Genomic DNA, 14541 nt, shown 5'->3' with positions numbered 1-14541 from the left:
TCTTACTTTTTCATTGATTTTCTTAATAAATCTCCTTTTTTTTAACGTAGGAACCCGCAGCCGCTACCCTTCGGGTGCGCACTGGGTAAACCCACGAGCTCACGTGATAGCCTGCAAACCACGTGAACCAAGTTTTTTTAGATTTATATCACGGAAAGTTTCGATTTCTGTTCTTATTCGCTTCTAGAGGACTTTTTGGATTTGTGAGTGGGTCGATTATCTCCTACACGTCGTAGTGCAGATCTAATTGTTTTAGTTTATTGTTTAATTTTTCTCTAGTTTGTTTTGATTATAGTTTGGTTTCTCTCCCCGGTGAGAGTGTGTGATTTTTTCTCGTTCTTTTATGAGAGTTGATTGGATTTATCGATAAAAGCCTTTCGGAAATTGCATTTGTGGTTGATAGTTCAAACCGATTTTTCGAAAAAGATGGTGAACACAGAGTAAGGATCTATACATATAGCATAGGCAATTTCAAAATCCCTTATTTGTCTCTATCTTAGGTATGAAGACATGCATGTTAATTTTTTCTATGTTTGTTCTACTCGATTATTCTTGTAGATGCCGTGTGGCTATTATTTATTAAATTATCTTCTTTTTTTCAAAAAAAACAATGGAAAAGAGAAAAAAAGGTGGGCGAAATAGTGTGACGCATCAATTTATAAGGTATATAATGGAATAAAAGTAGTGTGAAAAGGGAGGAAAAATGGAAAATGATGAGACCCATACTTTTAGTAAGTTTTCAAATGTGAAAAATTAGATAGTATATCTCAAAAGAAAATGGAAAAGAAATGACGGGAGGGAGGGGATACAATACTAGAGCAAAATAATCTAGAAAAAATAGGGATGGGCACGGGGCACTTCTGGGTCGAGGAATGCCATCTCTGTCCACGATCCTCGAATTCAATACCTATCCCCGACTTCGTCCCGAACTCCGAACGAGGATTTTTTTCCTTCCCGAACGAGGATTCGGCGGAGATTCGGGGAATTGTAGTTTTTAATAATAAAAAAAATAATTTATAATATATAATATGTTTTTTTTATAAAAAAACAAACTACTAACTCATAATATACTAATAATATACTAATAATATACTAGCAAAATGATATTATCTCATATTTTAACATCAAATCATATTAAAATTGATTTATAATATAGATAAATGACAATTTTAAAATTATAAGATATATTATATTATAATATAATAATAACCGATCAATAAAATTAAGATTATCTTTATAATTTTAATAATATTATCAAAGGTATCTATTTTTAATAATTATTGAGTATAATATATAGAAATATATTATTATTTACATATATATACAATCGGAATCGGGGCGGGGAGATACAGAACCCCAAACCCGCTCCGATCTTCGAATTTTTTTATAAAATTTTCCCCGTTCCTTGTTCCTATCTCGAAAAATTTTCCAAATTCCTAACCCGAACAGGCGAAGATCGGAGTTGAGCGGGGCGGGATGATTGCTCATCCCTCAGAAAGATTTCCAATCCGTAGCCGAAATAAAAAGATTCGAAAGGGAATTTATGGCCCTATTTGGAAGTTAGAGGTTTGGGTCAAAATTAGAGGTTTGGGTTGAATTAGAGGTTTGACCACTAGAATCCGCTAATATAAGTGTTTGGTAGTTAGCGAATTGAAATAGAAGTTTGGACCCAAAAAGTTAATTTTGAAAAAGCTAGCTTGAGGAGTTTTTTAGGTTAGAGGTTTTGGTTTGTGTCAGAAAAAGCTAATCAATCAGCTATTAACCAAACAGTTTTACGAGAAACAGCTAATTCAATCCGCTAGTCAAAACATCTATTTCAATCCGCTAGTCAATACATCTAATTCAATCCGCTAACAGCTAATCCCCGAATAGGGCCTATATCGGGATCGGAAGAAAGAAAGAAAATGCTAAAATGACAAAAGTAGCCTTAGTGGGTATGAAACGCGTGTAAAACCACACGGCCTCCAACTGGCAAACGAGGCTAAGGCACAACTCATACAAACTCACAAACATCTGTACGAACAGATCATTTGTCTGATCTACTCATCTTCTCACCTACCCATCTCATTTATTTTACTCCGGCGACTCCCAGATTACGTGTTTTTATTTTATTCCAGGTCTGTAAATTAAGTCTTTTCGAGTCGTTTTCAGTTTTTTAACTTGTTTGGGCTGACCCCTTTTCTGATTTTGATCGTACGGAAGGTGTTTTGATAGGTTGTGAGGTGATGAGAAGTGCTGAGTTTTGGCCGGGAGAGATGAAGCCCGTTAAGGCTGAGAGAGAGGAATTGGTGGATGATCAGTATGGGCATCTTCATAAGCGATCTAAGTTTAGTTCATCTCCCACGGTTGGATTCTCTCCCTCCCTCCCTCCCTCTCTCTCCCTCCCCCTCCCTCTCTCCTCTCTCCTCTCTCCCTCTCCCTCTCCCTCCCTCTCTCTCTCTCTCTCTCTCTCTCTCTCCCTCCCTCTCCCCCTCTCCCCCTCTATCTCTTTGTTTGTATATGTGCTGTTAATCAGTCCTGATGATTGTTTTTTTTTTTCAACTTGAAGTAAAAACCTCCCCCTTTTATATTGGGGGTTTGGAAATTGTATCAAATGGGCCAATTGATTATGTTTTTTCTTGATCAGTTTATTTTAATTGAAATTTGGTTCAAACATTTGTGTTGTTATTTGTTGATGAATGGGGAGTAGTGAAAATTGTTACTAGGATAGTTTTGTGTTTGATGTTTGGTTAATTTTGTATGTTTTTTGGGTGCTGATTATGTTACTTTTTGTTGATTAGCAACAGCAGTATGAATCAGGAAGTAATGCTGCTTTTCCAGTGGCTCCGTCGCAATATAATCCACTAGACGAGCCTAGTCCGTTAGGGTTGAGGCTTAGAAAGAGCCCGTCTCTTTTGGAGTTGATTCAGATGAGGCTTTCTCAAGGTAATACTGCCAAGGTTGGGGCTACTGTTAAGAAAGAGCAAACAAGTGGTGTTGGTTTTGTTGCTGCTGCTGCTGCTTCTAGTAGCAATGATAAGCTCAAGGCTTCAAATTTCCCTGGTACACTTCTGAAAATTGGGAAATGGGAGGTATGATTAAAATGTTTTTTAAATCGTGGTACTGTACTTCTCTTTGAGTATTATTTATGCTGCAATGACAAAAAGTGATTCGATGTCTTTTACTACGCGCAGTATAAGTCAAGACATGAAGGAGACTTGGTGGCTAAGTGTTACTTTGCAAAGCATAAACTTGTTTGGGAAGTTCTCGATGGAGGTCTTAAGAATAAGATTGAGATTCAGTGGTCTGACATTTTGGCATTGAAAGCAACTTATGCTGATGAGGAACCTGGGACTTTGGAATTAGCGGTGATTTTTATTTTCGAATCTATTGATATTATTGAGCTTACAACTCATTGTTCTCATTTCCCTTATGCAATTTCTTTTCTTCTTATTTTCTCTGTTGATGCAGCTATCAAGGCAGCCTCTATTCTTTAGAGAGACAAACCCACAGCCTAGGAAGCATACTTTGTGGCAGGCAACATCAGATTTCACAAATGAGCAAGCAAGCATTAACAGGTATCTTGTTGAAGCATTTAGAGTTTGCACCGTATGTTTTTTTGTTTACACCCCTGGGTTCCAAAAAAGATCCAACTACTACTACATTCATTTTACTTGTAAGATACTACTACATTCACTTTACTTGTAATATTATTATTGTCATGGTCTGATGATTTTTTATAAGTAGAGGATACTTGTATATGCAATAGCAGGAAACAAGATTATAAGGAAAAAAAAATCAAGCATGTGCTGTGTGATATGAATTGCTTTTGCGGATTATATTTGACATCATCTAAAGAACTCGTGACCACTGTGGTGTTTTAACTTTTGTAGTGGACATATTCAGATATAATATTGCGTTTTTTAAGAAATGAATGTTTAACTCATTTTCAACCACATAAGAGAGTTGGTGGATATTAAATGAGTGTAGTTTATGAATGTGTGGTTGTAATAATCTTAAAAACATGCTACAAATGGGGCAAATTAATCATTTAGCCAATTTATTTTCTTCATTGATTCTTTTTAATCATGTCAACTGCTGTCTTTGACACAGGAGGCATTACTTGGAGTGTCCACCTGGATTGTTGGGAAAGCATTTTGAGAAGCTCATTCAGTGTGATCCTCGTCTGAATTATCTGAGTCAGCAAGCTGAAATTACTCTGGAATCTCCATATTTCGAGCCTAGGGTGTTTGATGAATTGGATGAAGGCAATAGCAAGTATGGTAGGAATATAGATGGTCGGCCTGCCATTTTTAACTTGCAGGATGTGCCATCGCCTTCTGGTCCTCAATCTTCGTCCTCAAAGAATGAATTATACGATTTCCTTGGAATTCAGTCGAAGGACTTCCGTCGAGAAACACCTTCTCCAAGCTCTGGTAATTTTATTAAAGTTGAGTTGGAAACTTGTTGGCAAATGCGGATTTTGTTATGGTTTCTCTTAATTGGGTTGCATTTGCTTTTTTTTTTTTTAATGGTTCTGTTGGATGTAGAGAACCAATAAATGAATAAAAGCAATTCCTCTAATATTTGTTTTCCTCTGCATTATAATGTTCTGAAGTCTGAAAATGTACCGTGGTCAGTATAATGTCAATGAAATTCCTTTTACAATATGCAATACTTTGTCACTTGAACATGTTCTTAGACTTAGAGGATTAGTCACTTTGTTTGAGCTTAATACTTATGTCACATTTAGACTTTAAATTTAGTTGCTATGCAGTTTTTTTTTTTTGCATATTGTGCTTTAACTTTTTAAAGCATTTTTTCAGCACTGGAATATGGTAAGAATGAAGAAGCTAGTGGAACTTGGGAGCTGAAAAATCTCAGTTGTTGGGCAAACATTAAAGTTCCTGGAATTCACCCTTCAATGTCGATGAGTGATTTAGTGAGCCACATTGAAAATAGGTTTACTGAGAACAGATCATCAAACAATCCTCTGTCCAATGATGAACGCGAAGGTTTAGAGATTTTGGATGAGATAAGCAAGTGTCTGTTTACAGACTCTCAACATGCACCAACATCTGATGAGAAGTCCATCATGACAAGAGTTAATTCTCTATACAACCTTTTGCAAAAAGATAATGGGACAGAGAAAGATTGCAATTTTAGAAGTGACTATAGCAATGATATGTTTATGATGGATAACAAGACAAGACGCGAGGTGGACTGCTCTGCACCAGAGATTACTAACGAGGTCGCCGAGTATTCAGCACTACATGGGGAATCAGCTGATATATCTGACAAGACACAAGGACCAAGCATGTCCAGGAAGGATTCGGTTGGCGAGCTTCTTCTTAACCTTCCGAGAATAGCATCTTTGCCCCATTTCTTCTGCAACACCTGAAGATTTCGGCAATCAAGCCAGATAGTGTCTGCCTGCCTAGATGTTTGAAGTTATAGCTGCACAAAGTCGTGTAAATAAGTGACATTCACTTATTTACAACACATATTATAGTATCTTTAGTCTACTTAATGGATCATATACATATAGTAGGTTCCTTTCTAGATATAATGTGGATTGGGGATTCCGAAATACAGATTGATGACGAATTCCCTTATGTCTATGCCTGCTTTAATTGTGTCGTAAAGTTTGGTTCTCTGTCTTACTATTTACTGGTGATACAGTCGTATTCTAAAAGATGTTTCTTCTATATTAATCCCTTCTTTACCTGGTCATCCTGTGTGATACTTGTTATCTCTAAGGAAGTTGTTATAATGCTAATGGAAACACTAGTTTCTTATGTATGGTTTCTGATTTTTGCCCCAAGTTAAAACAACTCTGAGTGAACAAGTATAGGCACAACAATCTGACAAAGGTGGCGCTTGCCTCCTACGTTTTCTATAATTTCAATCCATTATAGGCGTTCACTGTATTTCGTGGAGGAGGCAGGGCGTTCACCTGATCACATGGAGGAGGAGGTGGGCTATGTGCTCCGGTAAGAACCACTTTTGTTTCCGGGTTCGGTCAGTGGGGGACGAGATTTTCCCAATGAAGCTCCGCTTATAATTATACTCGAAACTCGGGAGTACTCGAAACTCGGGAGAGTACTCGGAATGAGTTATCGGATAACTAATCGGGTATTTTTTTAATTAATTTTTTCTCTCATATATAGTTATATACTGATTAATAATAAAATTATCTAATAATATTAATATTTTAATAACACACCTGGAATAATGAAATTCAAATAAAAGCTACTTGTTTGATAGTTTTTGACAAAATTATAATTTGCAAGTTTTAATGATAAAACACATATATTGTCTAATTAATGTCAATACTTTGCAAAAAAAAAAACAAAACATATATAAATTTACGTTTAGTCTCTTTTGAAATAATTTTCAAATAAAACGATAAAAAAATTGATAAGTCAAACTCGGATTTGACCTCGAGTACTCGGAGTCAAACTGAGTTTTGACCGATTTTTTAATAAATCGGTTTTGAACCCGATTACTCGGAACTCGGATCGGATGAGGGGTAAAAAATGAGTACTCGGGATGAGTACTCGGCCGACTCGGCGATTTTTAGAACACTACATACGAAGCACAGGGATACTCGATGTCAGTCCGTAATATGCAATGTTTTTAATCTTGAGTACGTCTTCTGCAGCACAGCACAAGTAGTACATTAAGCTCATAACATATATGTAGCAAGTAGCATCATCGTGTTTAGATCATAATATCTTTTCGTAAAATTAAGTATTGTTATATCATTTGGCTGCAACTGAAGTCTTCATATGTGTTAACAATTGCCCGTCCCTATTATCTTATCTTTTACAAAGGTCGTGCAATGTGCTCAGTCTTCCCTACTTATCATCGGCAGAATCTGAAATCGTGTTTTTGGTGAGTGGATTTTCATTACAACTGTGGAAGCCCTTGCTGATATGTGACAACGAGGTTGGCTTCTGTGATCTTGCTCATCCATCTTTTTCAATTTAATACCTTACGACTGTGTTCTTTAAAAAAATTTGCAAATGTGATACATGAGCTTTTTTTCTATATTGTTACAATCTTTTTAGTAGACACCGAGGGTTGTTGCCGTGTATTTTATAGAGGTGTTGATGTATGATTAAGTAGTTATATACTCGGCCTGTCAATCATCTGCAGATCTGCTGAATAGTTATCACCATACTAAGAACTCATGATGTCCGTTCTGCAGCTAGAAAATCCTCCCTGCAACTCTCGGGACAATTCAATTAAGTAGACACTTGACAATTCCGCCAAACACGACCTTCTCTGTCAACAGTCCAATAATGTGGGATCATGCTTCATTCCTTATGTCCTCGTATATATTCAAGGTGAAGGTGTACGTTTACTTTTACTGATTGGCACCTTAAATAATATATAACTCAATTATTGATGTCACATTCAGAGTTTTTTTCAAGATGAATCGATTAAATTATGATTCATGCGAAACCCAAAAACATGAGCATAATCTACCATAATCAATGGAGTGTTATTATAAGCTGGAGTGACTGCATATGATGAGTTGACATACACACACATATATCAAATTCTTAGACACTGTCCCATGATGTGGAGGCTCTGTTCTAAAAGTCGGTGATTAATCACGATTACTCACCGATTAATTCCTGTTCCGTAGCTCGCCGAACTGATTAAATCTTCGATTAATCACTGATTAATCCGATTAATTCCTGTTCCGTGACTTCACCGATTAAGTCCGATTCCCGCTTTTTACAACACTGACGTGGAGGTGATAGTTGGAAAGCCTGCTCAAATATATATCATTGGTTAGTACTTGGAATAAGATTAATTTCTGCACAAGTGAAAAGAGAAACATAATATAGGAAGACTTGATCAAGTAAACTTCATTCTATATAATATTTATCCTTTGCTTAGATTTGTTTCGTTGCAGTGGACCGGAAGTTGGTTGTAAGCAATTATGAGGCGTGTTCAAGATTTTAAATGATTTTTTTTAGGGTGGTGATTTATGCACACTCTGAATTGATTTATGCACATCCTATCTCTTTTTTGGACCAAATTGTCCCTCTGGGAATCTCCTTCCCCACAAACCCCTGCCTCATCTAGGAATCATGCATATTACGGTGGGTACAATTTTCAGCAAATATTAAACTTCATGGTTGCTGTCTCGTACTCAGACTATTCATAATCAACCATACTGTTTCTATAATTACAAATTGATTCATTTGATCAAGAACACTCTAACTAGCTAGCCAGACATCCCTCGTCTATCTTTTTCAATCCTCAAATCAATGGCAACAACAACATTGCTAAATGCTCAATCAAGAAGCTCAAATCCATCCTTATGTTTCACTATATTCTCCTTGATTTCCATTATGTCCACGCTGTCTGCACTATCTCTCTTCTCCGCTACCACATTTTACAACACCTATCTCTGATCATTTTATAATCTCCAGCAACACCTATCACAAGGATCTGGACCTTCAAGTCTTGGATTATTAAAAAAATATTACAAGCTCTTGATTTGGATTACCTCAATACAGCCTTGCACTTTAAATTCCAAGACTTAGTGTTTGGATTCAGTAATTCAAGAAAGTGTTAGTGAAGAGTATAGTGTGATGCATATAGGACATAATCATATCCGCAAACACCATCACCAATAGAAAGAAATAAGTCTTCCAACTCCAAGAGAGATCTTGTCTGGAAAGCAATAGATGGAGCTTGTATAAAAGAACAAAGAACAACTAAAAGATATAAGGGCAATTTGGTCTACAAGGGAGCTAGGGTGTGCATAAATACATTTGGGGTGGGCATAAATCAGCACCCTTTTTTTATTTATGAGATTCGATTATATTTAATTTGAATTTTAAAAAATGTATCAGAATTTTGGAATATTTAATTAGAATTATATATTATAAAATATGGTGATATTGAATCAAGATTTTAAATTGTATTTAGAAATCCGCTGGTATACGGTTGAGATTATTTACAATTTCATTACAATTTGATGGTATTCAAATATTGATGTATTTTTTTTGGAATTTATAAAATGATGGAGTATTTCAAGTTTTTTGAATCTCGTTGAAATCCAAGAGATTTTAAAACATTTTTTCCAAATCACACAATTATATATCAATTCGGCGATATTTTATCTGAAATTAATATAAATATTTCAACATAAAATCAAAATCACTCCATTAATTATATATAATCCATTAAAATCATGGCGGGATAGGCGAGGGCACTCATAAAGATATCTTTAATCCAAAATATGGGTTCCATTCTCTCCGTCCGAAATTTAGTACTCCCTCCGTCCGACCAGGAAGTTTATGTACACTGTTTGCACGCATTTTGAAATTCCTATAAAATATAGTTTCATAATGTTTTTTCTAATTTTTTTTCATTAAATAAAAGTTTAAACGTCAAACTTCTATTCAGAAAAAAAATAAGTTTGAAAAAAATATTATGGAACTAGACTTTACAAGAGTCTCAAAATACGCGTAGAAAAGTAACGTAAAGAAGACGTGGGACAGACGGAGTACAACAAATACTATTTTGGAACTTACATGAGCCCGTACCTGAAAGGTTGAAGCCCATAATTGAATTCAGGTGTTATCTAAAGGAGCTTTAATATTTTTGCAGAAATAAACCAAATTACAGCCATTTAATCAACATATCTGATACAAAACCAGAAGAGCAGTTGCACAAATGCTAAAACCTTGATGACTACATGATCTACATATATATTACACATGCAGATAATACGAACTGCAGATATTATTACATAAAAAACACGTACAGCTGACATATATTATACATGCAGATGCCAGATGTTCCATCTCATTATTTATCTTCTACTTGATCCCAGGCCTGGACTCAAGCACACAGAACACTGAAGCTGGCTATATATTCGATGGAGATCCATAATATTTAGTTGATAATATCGCATAAGATGATCCTTGGTTGCACATATTTAGATCTGACAGAGGCAACTATTCGGTTGCCCAAATTTCCATTTGAACATGAGGAGGAGCAAGATGAGGGGGAGGAGGTGAATGTAGGTATGGTCTTTTAATGATTTCGTCGTCTTCACAAATTTTCATTTGAACATGAGGAGGAGCAAGATGAGGGGGAGGAGGTGACAGTAGGTATGGTCTTTTAATGATTTCGCCGTCTTCTGTAATTTCTCTGACATACGAAAAGCTCCTAAGTTCTGACGGGTCTAAGGCCTTTTCAGTGTTGGCAAAGATTGATTTCCATTCTTGATAGGCATTTGCCTGTACCTGTGGAGGCGCAAGATAAGGAGCAGGAGGTGGTGGTTTGTGGTGATTTCCTATAAAACTCGGCATTCTTATGACTTCTTCCGGTTTATTCTCAGTAACCTGATCAGAGACGCTCAGAATCGGATGTGATGGAGGCCTAACTTGTGGAGGAGGAGGTGGTCTTCTTGCTGGCCTTGTAATGCTAGTGATACTTGATGTCAATCCGTGATCGGTTTTGCTGATCTTGAGTATGTCTTCTGCAGCATAAGAACAAATTTAACACAACATATATGTAGCAAATAGCATTATCATCTTCATATCTACATTGGATTGTGCTAATTTATACGCTTATTAATAAAATGAAGGAAGAAACGGAAACTACAATGATTTTCTGCAGTTCATTCGTATCGGGATTCATCAACTCCAACCAAAGAGAGCACTGACCAGAAACAATCATGAAACTAAACTAGTATTACCTGGTAAGTTTCTTGCATGAGTTCCTAAGAAAGTGAACAGAGATAAGAGAAGGAAAGCTTTCACTGCAGGAATCACCATAATTTTCGACACAGCTGATGAGGCACTGAGGCCAGAGTCTACTCTTGCATATATATAGAAACCAACACTTGCAAATCTCAGTTTACCAAAAAAATATTAAAATTTAAAAACTCTGGACATTATGTCAGTGATGTAAGTATTCAAATCAACCTTGTGGATTTGGTATTAAATTTTTTCGGAATCTTACACCTCACATCTATTTTTTTTTATCCTACAGCTGACAGTTTACCTTCTCTGTACTATATATTGTTCTTTAAACAAATTAAAGTATGCTACATGACCTGATATTCAATTTCAATAATAACACATGGCTGATGCTTATAATTTTAATTTTGCAGAGGTCTGCAATATGCTCGGTCTCCCCTGTTTCATCACCGCGAGGATCTGAATTCATGTTTACAGTCCATTCTGCAGTCTGAGATTTTTCCTTCAATGCAACTTCAATTAATTTTAATGTGATATGTAATATGTGAATTTCCACTGATTTACCAGATCATGAACCTTATTTATACAATGATGATCCATATTTTTTTTTAAAAAGGTGATATGTTCGAAGTTTAAACTTGTTACCATTTGAGGATAACAAACGGACACTTGAATCGCCTCAAGCACGACCTTCAGTACTGCTGTCAGACCTTCTGAACCCACGTATTCATGGTCAGGTACTTACACAATCAACTTTAGGATATGTTTTCCAGTCATGAGTTGTCCTGCATGCATCAAAATTCTGCATTTCGATTTTACTTAATTAACCACATGATCTAGCAGACATGTCAGGTATGATCTGAGGCATGTGCACTACGAAAAGTCGAAAACTAAGACAGGGAAATGACTTTAAATGAAGAATTGTTAATGCTAAAGTGAATACATGATAAATCTACTCATAATTAGCTTGTGTCACAACCCTGAAGTAATTAAAAGTAATTGCATACTGGTTCAATATCAAAATGCCAATATTCTGGAGTAATGATTTTTGCCTTTTTGCCCCATGGAGTGATGATTTTTAAATAAAGTATATACTTTAAAATATGGCACTTGTTCATTGGTCATTGTAAGGTTGCTGATAAAAGGAAAAAGAGAGATAGTGCAGCTATAATAAGAGGGTTCGGGACCTGACAAATGATTGATACAACCATCTTTGAGCGGTTTTTTGTGGCCACAAGCTTTAACCCTAAATCTTTTATGTCAATCCAGGGGCTACACCCATTCAAGTGTTTTTGCCATCCAACAAAAAAGGGTGCATAAAGCATTGTTTGACAGGGACCAATTTACTAATAATAGATAAAGACTTGATTAAGTAATCAAACTATATTATCAAAGATTTGCTATTAGATTTCTTTTGCAGTAGCAGTTGGTATATGTAGCAATAATGAGAATAAATGATTAAATGTTTGTTAGCTATCAACTCCAAGCTGCAGCCTGCTGCAGCCTGCAGGCACTGCATGCTTTCAAATGACAGTTCCACTTCATATAATACTTCTTGTTGTCTCCTTCAGAGTTTTTCTACTGATATTTAATGGTAGCAAGTTTAGTCTAAGGTAAGAAGCTTGAAATTATTGGCAGAAAATAATAGCCATAACAGCGTAGTCTCCGCAGAAACAGTGAGAACTTAAATGTAGCAAAAGGAAGCACAAACAGAGACCTGATATTGTCAGTTCCTTTGCACCAGATTGATATATCTGGAATATGGAAGAGATGCATGCAAACCATTATGATCACAGATCATTCATCAATCTCCTTGTAAGCATGAAATTATTGGCATCAAGGGCAAATCTAAACTTTGATGTTTGTGGGGATAAAAAAAACATTCAGAATAAAGTAATGCTACGTACCCCAAATTCTGTCCCAATTTTTTTTCCTAGATGACTGATTTTAATAGGGTGGTGATCCCATTATTAGAGCGGAACCAAATATATATTATCAACTAGGATTTGCAAAAAAAAGTTTGGAACAGTTGGGTATTTAGAATTTTCCTTCAGAATATATATTTGCATTTCTAAATTTAAATTTTGAACCTTATTGTTCTAAAAAGATCTTTTTATTCTCTACAACTTTCGTTCTTTAAGTTTTTCCGAAAAATATCGTTTAGATGGTCAGAAAATTTAAATAAAAGTCTAATTTTAATTAAATATAATTAAATGTCCCAAAATGCCCCTACAAAAGTTAACGGTAACGGCAGAAATTAACGGAAAGGGTGCAAAGTGTCTACGGGTTAAAAGTCTGGGGCTGCAAAGTGTATTTTCCAAAACTATTAGGTGCAATGTGCAATAAGCCGAAACCAAAGGGGTGCCAATTGCAATTAACTCTTTTTAAAATATAGTTAATCTATATAAGCAGTACCATCAAAATAAAATATTTAAAAGTTCAACGAATTTTACATAATATTTTATATGTCCAATTTAGCCAACCTCATTGGAGATGCTCTTAACTAACAAATAATATATTGACATAATAATACAGTGATGCACGGGTACGAGTTTAGAACCCTTACTAGCTTTAAACCCGTCCAAAACAAAGATTCCCATATAAATTAATATATATTACAAAATTTTTTATCACATATATATAGTCTTATTCTACTACAAACTCGCTTATTCTACAAATTAAAAATCCACCTAAAATATAACTAAATTCTAAAGCAAATACCATTAATTTCTCTGACAATCCCATCTCCACCAACCCCACCTCCACTTCTATCTTCTCCGGCTCCGCCTCTACCGTCTGGCGTCTGCCTCCCTCTCTCCCTCTCCAATGTCTGCCACCTCCTTCACATCCACCTCCATGTCCGCCGTCTCTTTGTTGCTCCGATTGTAGCGCCTGAAAATTTGCCCATCACAGCCTCCGCCTTCAACTTCCTCTCTTTCATGTCCGTTGTCCTCTTCACGTCCACCGTCATTCCGCTGCTCCGGTTGTAGCGCTTGAGAATTTGCCCATCAATTGCTGATTTTATCGCCATCGTATTTGGTGTTGCTACTTGTGATTGTTTAATCTTATCTATTACAGTACAAGATCTTGCAGACGTTAAAACTCTCGAAAATGATTTGAAACAGAACTCTGCTGCTGTTATGCGTAGAAATCACTAATTTATACAACACAAATTACTAAATTCAATTTAGTGATATTCCCTTCAGAATTTAGTAATTAATTTTTGTTATTTTTACATCATAAACCAAATTCATATAATCTTTATTAATTTTAAGTCCAGTCATAATGACTATAATCTAGTTAAATACAAAAAGTATTAACTGAAATACTCAAATTATACATTATTTTACATCATACAATATATGTCAAATATATTAGATCTTGTGATACATATAATTAACATGTTCAAACAATACAAAAAAAAATATAATATATGAAAAACATATAAAAGCAATTTTAATATTGCTACGCTGTCTTTTTCCATAAATATAATAAAATGTTATATTAAAGTGATTATAAATATTGTTTTGTATTATAACTCCAATACTCATCTTCTTAATATATACACACACATTAAGAAATAAATTTTTGGATATATTATCCCTTATAATTTGTATAATATATATAATTTTATATAGAGTAAACTTCAGAATTGTGATCAAAGCTTATACCGATTTTCAAAACGTTGGTCAGAGTTCCAGATTCTCAAAAAGATGGCTAAATTTTGGCTCCGCATTTTAAAAATTTTAATTTTTTTTTGTGATTATGCCTCCTAGACCAGAGCCTGTTGCTTAATTGCGGTTAACCTGGTTCACGTAGTTTG

General features: G+C 35.3%; 3 protein-coding genes and 1 long non-coding RNA gene across 6 annotated transcripts in view; 3 read left to right on the top strand and 1 right to left on the bottom strand.

The window, feature by feature from the left end:
* The window catches only part of LOC108223356 (probable protein phosphatase 2C 60), a 100344-nt gene that overhangs the window by 45135 nt on the left and 40668 nt on the right, over positions 1-14541 (top strand). The gene's annotated exons all lie outside the window — the stretch shown is intronic.
* LOC108219711 (uncharacterized) lies at positions 1980-5712 on the top strand. 3 transcript variants are annotated; one of them, XM_017393212.2, is made up of 7 exons: positions 1980-2117; positions 2203-2345; positions 2781-3071; positions 3174-3347; positions 3451-3557; positions 4093-4415; positions 4806-5712. In XM_017393212.2, the coding sequence occupies exons 2-7, from the start codon at positions 2226-2228 to the stop codon at positions 5378-5380; spliced, it is 1590 nt and encodes a 529-aa protein (XP_017248701.1). In that variant the 5' UTR covers positions 1980-2117; positions 2203-2225; the 3' UTR covers positions 5381-5712. The 3 variants fall into 3 exon arrangements, with proteins under 3 accessions (XP_017248701.1, XP_017248702.1, XP_017248703.1); XM_017393213.2 differs by having other exon boundaries at positions 1982-2117; positions 2215-2345; XM_017393214.2 differs by having other exon boundaries at positions 1986-2117; positions 2787-3071.
* Positions 6575-7500, top strand: LOC135153040 (uncharacterized). Its single transcript, XR_010292556.1, has 2 exons — positions 6575-6930; positions 7193-7500. It is a non-coding gene; the product is annotated as an uncharacterized LOC135153040 (long non-coding RNA).
* Positions 9686-10885, bottom strand: LOC108222143 (early nodule-specific protein 2). Its single transcript, XM_017396050.2, has 2 exons — positions 10715-10885; positions 9686-10495 (listed from the first exon to the last, which is right to left on the bottom strand). Exons 1-2 carry the CDS (start codon positions 10791-10793, stop codon positions 9969-9971), a joined length of 606 nt encoding a protein of 201 aa, XP_017251539.1. The 5' UTR covers positions 10794-10885; the 3' UTR covers positions 9686-9968.

This window comes from Daucus carota, chromosome 5 (assembly GCF_001625215.2).
Source record: "Daucus carota subsp. sativus chromosome 5, DH1 v3.0, whole genome shotgun sequence".
Lineage (NCBI taxonomy): Eukaryota > Viridiplantae > Streptophyta > Magnoliopsida > Apiales > Apiaceae > Daucus > Daucus carota.
Note: the sequence above shows the minus strand (reverse complement) of the source record. Positions and strands in the feature narration are given on the sequence as shown.